This window comes from Quercus suber, unplaced genomic scaffold (assembly GCF_002906115.3).
Source record: "Quercus suber isolate HL8 unplaced genomic scaffold, Cork oak 2.0 scaffold_324, whole genome shotgun sequence".
Taxonomy (NCBI): Eukaryota; Viridiplantae; Streptophyta; class Magnoliopsida; order Fagales; family Fagaceae; genus Quercus; species Quercus suber.
This window is the reverse complement of record NW_027069777.1, coordinates 441,476-449,062: the sequence shown is the minus strand read 5'-3', so window position 1 is coordinate 449,062 and position 7,587 is coordinate 441,476. Positions and strand designations below refer to the sequence as shown.

The window sequence follows — 7,587 nt, the reverse complement described above, 5'->3', positions numbered from 1 at the left end:
TCTCACTACACACGAGAAAAGCCCAAGGCTAGAGGGCAGCTACCATGTGTAAGTGTATGATGTAGCCACTTCACAACTAAGTGATTATTGATCTGGCAACTGACCTGCGCTTGTTTTAAGTTAACAGATTCATGTTGATTATACTTTACATCTGATTCAATAGAAATTTTTTAGCAGCACGTTTTTATTTTCAGCCAGGTTTTCACCCTTTCATTTCTTCTCTAGTTTGCTTAAACTTTTTAATTAAATTGCAGGGGACCTGAAGGAAGTTCAGTGGAATTGACCATTCGTAGTGGACCCGAAATAAAGCATGTAGCTTTGATGTGAGCTCTCTCTCTCTCTCCAGAGTGCATGAATTTAAAAATGACTGAGGGAAACTTTATTCCAATTTTGCTAGCAGTGAAATTGCCAATGAGCTGTGGCTCAAATGATACCTCCTCTCCTTGTAAGAGGAAGGTGGAGGCCTGGAGGGTGAGGCCTGGGGGATTCAAGACCCACCGAATTCTTGTGTAATTACCAAAAAATAAAAAAAAATGATGGGAAATTAACTTTGGATATCCCAGGATAGTTTTGAGCAAGTATATTTATGCTTTATTGCATTAAGCTTAGTCACTTTGATATGAATATTTGTATCGTTATTAAATTACAAAGGTTTGATAAAAACCTCCCCAACCCTTGGCTGCCTGAGCTACAGCTGTGGTGTTGAGCTTAGTTCTCATCTGAGCTGGAAAAAAATCAACACTTTTATTTGTGCATTTTTTATTTTACTTAAAAATTTACTAATTCACCAACTACTGCCTTCCAGGCGAGAGAAAGTTTCACTAAATCCAGTGAAGTCACGACTATGCCAAGTGCCTGGTTCAGGGAGGGATTCCCGTAGGGTTGGTTATATCAAATTAACTTCGTTCAACCAAAATGCATCTGGTAAGTAGAACTACTTGTTATCCAAATTTCCTCTCCAATCAGATTTTAATCTGATAAGTTGGAACAAGTATATCTTCATGCTCTCATATATATATATATATATATTCATGCATAAGAGCTTAGTTTCTTAATTTCTAGTGTTGTACTGAAACAGTCAACCTTTGTCTTGTATATTTGTCAAGAATAAGACATTTATTTTTTGATAGGTTAGGCAAATGAGACAGTAATATTTTATCTTATATAGTTAAGCATAACTGAAATGGTCAAAATTCCTTATAGTTATTCTTCATTGCCTTATTTGATACTTGTATTCATTTTATATTTCAAATATAAATTTCTGCAATTTATCTTGAAAGCTTTTATCCCTTCTAGGTGCTGTCAAGGAAGCAATTGATACTTTAAGGAGTAACAGTGTTAATGCCTTTGTGTTGGACCTTCGAGATAATAGGTGATTATCTTTTAATTCGGTCCATTTTTTACTTCACCCTTTGAAAGGCTTTCTTAAAGCTTAAATTTGGTGCAGCGGTGGTCTTTTCCCAGAAGGAATTGAGATTGCAAAGATTTGGTAAGCTACAATGGTAAACAATTTACATTTATATTGCATGCATTCACTTTACCTGTTCTGGTGCCCTTATACCAGTCAATTGGTATTATTTTGCTGATGGAGGAAAAGAATGATGAAAAGTTTGGCTCCACCATTAACTAGTGCTTCCTGATAATTGCATGTGTTTCTCATTTAGACAAACACGCATGTATTGACTTGAAACATTTGAGTTGTAATGTATGTGCCCAAACACATGGATGTTTCGTGCACTTTCTGCTGCCCTGGCTTGTGTAAAATCATCCAACAAGTAAAATTTCCATGATTTTTATGATGCAATTTTATATTTTTACTTGGTTAAATACTTCTTTTTTCATAATTAATTCTTTTTCTCCTTGAGTCTACTAGATACCTTTCTAGTTACTAATTAGTGGTATGCTTTACTTGTTTAAAAGATTTGGGAAGTGATTATTTTTCTTTAAAGTCCACACATTGGGGCATTACTGTACTGCAATTATATCTTTAGGAGCACCTGTTGCTATCTTGTTCGTAGTCTTTAATAAACTAAGCTGGTATTTCATTTTATGTGACCCAATATATGCAGCACAAGTTCTCATATGTCTGCTTCCATTCAGGTTGGACAAAGGTGTCATTGTGTATATTTGTGATAGTCGAGGTGTTCGAGATATCTATGACACAGACGGGAGCAATGCAATAGCTGCTTCAGAACCCCTTGCTGTGCTGGTATACTTCTGTATATTCTATAATACAACTTTGTCATGATCATCCGTAATATTTGAGAGATATATTTGCAAATGTCTGCGCTATAGATTTATGGAATTACAGAATCATTACACTGACGATTGTGTATTTAGGTTGTTCATTCTCAATATCTTCTCTCTCAATGTTTAGTCTTGGACTAATTGTTCTTGTTTCTTTTCTTTCTTGCTATTTCTAATTTCTAATATATTGTCTTATAAAGATGGAACCTTTCTGACAGTTGCTATCCAAAGTAACTACAAAACTTCCTCCACATTTCCATGTTTGTTTAATCAAATTATAGGATTTTTTCTGGTCCTAATTTCCATTTTTCCATTGTTATCATATGCATGTGGTGGTGGAACTTTATCTTCTAAGATCATAATTGTTCATATGGTGAAAAATTGATGACAATATCCTTTACTGAATTTGCATCAGGTTAACAAAGGAACTGCTAGTGCAAGTGAAATTTTAGCTGGTGCCTTGAAAGACAATAAACGTGCTGTGCTGTTTGGAGAACCCACGTATGGGAAAGGGTAATGACTTTTACTTCAAGCACAATCATTAAAATCATTTATTCCTGACATGAGCTACCCATCCCAATTGCAGCAAGATTCAGTCAGTTTTTGAGCTATCGGATGGCTCTGGCTTGGCTGTTACAGTTGCTCGATATGAGACACCTGCTCACACAGATATTGATAAGGTCAGTTACTGACTCTTTCTCTCTCACACACATCTATTGGTCCTAATCCTGCTTCCTTCACCTTGACTCTCGATACAGGTTGGTGTAATTCCTGACCATCCTCTACCCACAACATTTCCCAAGGACGAGGAGGGTTTTTGTAGCTGCCTCCAGGACCCTGCATCTGCTTGCTATATGAATAGAGTCCAGCTATTTGCAAGATGACAGAATATTGCGGTGTTAGCAATGCTTTTAAGAGAACTGCAGAATTCTTTATGAAAGGTAGTTTTAGAATTATTTAGGAACTTCATTCAATTATCAAGTGAACAGGGATGTTGTTCATTCAATTATCAAGTGTAAATTTAGCACAGCAACAACAGCCTGATTAAGCTGTAAAGAGTTGTTTATTTTTTAATTTTTTAATTTTTTTAAGGCAATATTTGATTCATGATAGTCAGAGGGACCAAAAAAAAAATGAAACCCCTTGTCATGGAGAAAGTTTCTTGCCATGGCAAAGTGCAGTCCGAGGGCAGCGTAAATGACATAATTTCCCAGTGGCCTCGAGAATACATCAAGCAATTAATAATGGTGCATACATTGTCCATTTGTCTTGTTTAAGAGTACCTTCCCTAAAAGAACTGAGTTCCAACAGGGAGGCATTGTTGATTCATAGTAAATGGAATCTTTGTTAAAGGAAATTTCCAATCACGTATGCAGGAGAATTTTCAAACTGGATGAACCCAGGAGAACCAGCCTTTTTTTTTAGTTGAAATTCGATTGTACAGGGTTAATCTGGATGGGTTTTGAAGGGCCTTTTCCACTTATCTCTCAATCTTAATTTATATTCGAAAGTTAAGATTATAAATTAAATTCAAAAAATGCCACAAAAAGTATATAAGTCATGCTGCCAAGGGGGAAAAAAAGACAAAAAGGCCTTCGGAGTATGATAAATATATCGGTTCTATAGCGATATATGAAAAGCCTTGATCAATATCGCTTTTTCTTTGTATTCTGCACCATGTATTCTGAGGAACAAAGGAATTGACCCGAGCATGTCATCAAATAACCATCACTAGGATGTTTATATACGCAGATTGCTCCCATGATTTTTCTTTCCCTCCAATTTGGCTTGACTGATTCAACTTGGAAGGAAAGATGATCAAGTAAGAATAAGAACCCATTGCCCCTTAAATACAGTGATTCAGTCTCAGTCCTTGCAGGCAAAACCAGTCAAATTCATGTTCTAAATTCGAGCTTGCTTGGTGGTCATCAGTAAAACATCTTGGTCCAAGAACCCAAAAATGGGAAAACAGCAATCAACAATCTCAAGAGCAGAGGGGTGTCACTTTTTCTAACCTTGCGGCTCAACTTTCCGTTATCTGTCGGTGTCTTTCGTGACCCACCAGTTTTTCGAGATGCTCTCCATGCAGATCGAGATCTATCTAGATCATCCCAACCACCGAACTTTGGTGCATCTCCACCACCATTAGAAGCTGACCCATCATTGCCAACTATCCACGATTGGTATCCCACCTTTCCCTTTCTGGTTTCCTGGCTTTCACCTTGTTCTTCTGCCCCCATTTCAACACTACTTGCAGTGCTGGCAGCTGGTTTCCTCCTCATCCTGGACCTGCGTTTTGTCTTGCTTTGTGTCTTTCCCCACAACTTATCAAATGCCAAAGTAAGAGCTGACTGACCAAGGGGGAGTGCCAATGCCATAAGAAAAGCTTTTGGGCCTGTAGCTAGCAGCAAGGATGCAATAATTGCTGGAAGTGCCCAGCCATAGGATATAAACACCTGCACTGACCAAAAAGCAAACATATGGAAATGTTTTAGACCTTAGACAAAGTCAATCCTGAATTATGAATGAACCAACACAGATTTTGTTCGAGTGAAAAATTCATTTCTTAGAAAAGATTATTGCAGGGTGCATATCTGACCTGGGACTAAAAATTATGTAATTGAAGTGTTTCATCATAAATCTTTGTTAGAGAGTTCATTATATCAAAATGCTTCTATACCGAAAAGCAATGATATCACATAATTTCCTCGAGGAAAATAAGTTGCATAAATAATATAAATTCAAAACGAGAAGTTCGAGAAATTGGGCAAAAAAGTGAGAACATCATTTCAAATAAGAGGGGACTCATTATTGCCTTGTATTGCTACTAAGTTGGTTGGAGAGTGCCCTCAACAATAATTGCAGTGATCAAACATATGGCCATAAACAGGGGATTTTTTAGAAAATAACTACAAAACCCAAACAATATTATTAGTTAGACAACGTTTCAAACATATTGCATTTCTAACAATTCGACTTTAGAGGAGTCGATTTTACTGTTCATATCGCCTATATTTTGTGCCACGTAGTTAAATAAATCGACTTCAGTGAAGTCTACATGTTTGTGTAGAAATCGACTCCACTGGAGTCGTTTTCTATACAAAGAAATCGACTCCACTGGAGTCATTTTCTATACATAGAAAACGACTCCAGTGGAGTCGAATTCTTTGTATGGAAATTCAAACTAAATTCCTACTGAATCAAGCTCGTGCCTTCTTCCCTTTCCTTTTTTTTCCCCAAAATGCTGCCTGGTTTCTCCACTTCCAAGCCCCAAAAACCCATCAAAAAATCAAATCCAAAACAAATCAAACCCAAGTTTCGTGTAGCCTTTTCCTCCACCGATCCGATCCGATTTTTTCGTGTAGCCTTTTCTTCGTTTGCTGGGTTGCGCCTGGGTTCGTCGTTTGCTCGTCGGCGTTGGGGTTCGTCGGGGTTTGGTCAGAACCGGCGCCTGGGCTCGTCGTTTGCTCGTCGGCGTTGGGGTTCGTCGGGGTTTGGTCAGAATCGGCGCTTGGGTTCGTCGTTTGCTTGTCGGTGTTGGGGTTCGTCGGGGTTTGGTCAGAACCGGCGCCTGGGTTTGTCGTTTGCTCGTCGGGGTTGGGGTTCGTCGGGGTTTGGTCAGAATCGGCGCCTGGATTCGTCGTTTGCTCGTCGGGGTTTGGTCAGAATTGGCGCTGGGTTCGTCGGCGCTTGGGTTCTTCATTTGCTGGGTGTGGTTCTTCATTTGCTGGGTGTGCCGCAAATGTTTGTGTGGAGCATTTGTTCTATACAAGGAAATCGACTCCAGTGGAGTCGATTTCTTTGTATAGAAAACGACTCCACTGGAGTCGATTTCTACACACACAAATAGACTTCCCTGAAGTCGATTTATTTATTCATGTGGCGCAAAAATAGGCGATATAAACAATAAAATCGACTCCTCTAAAGTCGAATTGTTAGAAATGCAATATGTTTGAAACGTTGCCTAACTAATAATATTGTTTGGGTTTTGTAGTTATTTTTCTAAAAAATCCCATAAACAGACATACATAACAAGCATAGTCATTTTAAAATTTTTTAGCTCATTTTAGTAACCCAAAGTTTGTCCCAGAATGTTCTTAATCATTGTCCCAACGTTCTTCCCTTAAAAGACTTACTTGACTTGCATGTTTTGCAACTCAAAGGGGTATTCAATATTATTGCATATAGAGAATCAATACATAATGAATCCAAAGCCATCTACCAAAATTATAGAAAAGTAAATAACAAACAAAAATCGACCCACTCATTTTTTTTAAGACAACAAAATCAGCTAGAGAAGGTAAAGCTTAATTTTGCTCAAATATCAAAATCCAAAGAAGCCCATCTCCTCAAGCTAGTGTAAGAAGTAACAATAAAAAAATGGGTTGAATTGAATATACCTTAAAAATCCAGAAACTATCAATGACTTCCTCGAATATTCCACCAGGACCTTCCTCCGTCTCCGGTGAGTAAGAAGAGTCATCAGACCACCAACGCCTTTTCTTCTTCTTATTCCGCCTACCTCCGAAGCCAAATTCAGAGCCTTCGTCTTCATCTTCATCCTCTTCTTCTTCAACTTGGGTTTCGACATTGGAGTCCCAGCGACGGTAGTAGACAGAGGTGCAGGAGCGGCGAAAAGGAGAGGAAAGGTGATTAGGAAAAGAGGTTTTGGGTGGATGGGGTTGTCGATGACGATGAGGAGTAGAGATGAAGCAGGGTGGCTGTGTGAGGATGAGGAGTTTGGTCTCCATTTCGCCACGTCTTTACTTCCTTCTCCTCCATTCAACTTTGATTTCCATCATCTTTGGAGGTTTTGGAGTTCGTATCAAAGTTTGGGTTTCCGGGGAATAAATAATAGGAATATTAAAGAAATGATATATCCCCTACCTTTTCGTAATACTTTTACAATAAATTTTAATTGTCAAATTGTTATTGATTTTTAATTTGAATCTATTACTAAAATTATTTTTTTATTCACTAGTAGCAATAGTAAGTAATAACACATTATATTGGATTTGTTTTGAAAGTATTGTAAATGTAGTATTTCTCTTAAATTAATGGATTTTATTTTAAAGGTCTGGCTAATTAATACTTTTTAGGACATTTGTTAATATACTATTTTAAAAAATTTCTAATACTACATTAACAAGAAATATAAAAAGTTATAAAAAATTTAGTTGTTTACCCTTTTATTTTTTTCTCCATAAAAAGTTTCTAAAAATATTTCATAAATTAATATTGTAGGGTCGGTTTTTGTAGCCTAAGTCCAAAGGAGATTGGTTATAGGCCCAACGAACCCAGAACAATGAATTTGTAGAGACTGGGTTGAAAGTTTAGGCG

General features: G+C 37.4%; 2 protein-coding genes across 3 annotated transcripts; one reads left to right on the top strand and one right to left on the bottom strand.

The window, feature by feature from the left end:
- The first annotated feature begins 200 nt into the window (after window positions 1-200).
- Window positions 201-3,343, top strand: LOC112032801 (carboxyl-terminal-processing peptidase 2, chloroplastic). Of its 2 annotated transcripts, none has more exons than XM_065782984.1 (8): window positions 201-323; window positions 806-924; window positions 1,297-1,372; window positions 1,448-1,489; window positions 2,101-2,209; window positions 2,663-2,748; window positions 2,834-2,927; window positions 3,006-3,343. In XM_065782984.1, coding segments are annotated over exons 1-8 (654 nt in total). In that variant the 5' UTR covers window positions 201-321; the 3' UTR covers window positions 3,132-3,343. The 2 variants fall into 2 exon arrangements, with proteins under 2 accessions (XP_065639056.1, XP_023921339.2); XM_024065571.2 differs by having other exon boundaries at window positions 2,663-2,760.
- Window positions 3,344-3,744: 401 nt separating this feature from the next.
- LOC112032813 (uncharacterized) lies at window positions 3,745-7,096 on the bottom strand. Its single transcript, XM_024065587.2, has 2 exons — window positions 6,648-7,096; window positions 3,745-4,703 (listed from the first exon to the last, which is right to left on the bottom strand). The coding sequence occupies exons 1-2, from the start codon at window positions 6,996-6,998 to the stop codon at window positions 4,176-4,178; spliced, it is 879 nt and encodes a 292-aa protein (XP_023921355.2). The 5' UTR covers window positions 6,999-7,096; the 3' UTR covers window positions 3,745-4,175.
- Between the last annotated feature and the right edge of the window lie 491 nt (window positions 7,097-7,587).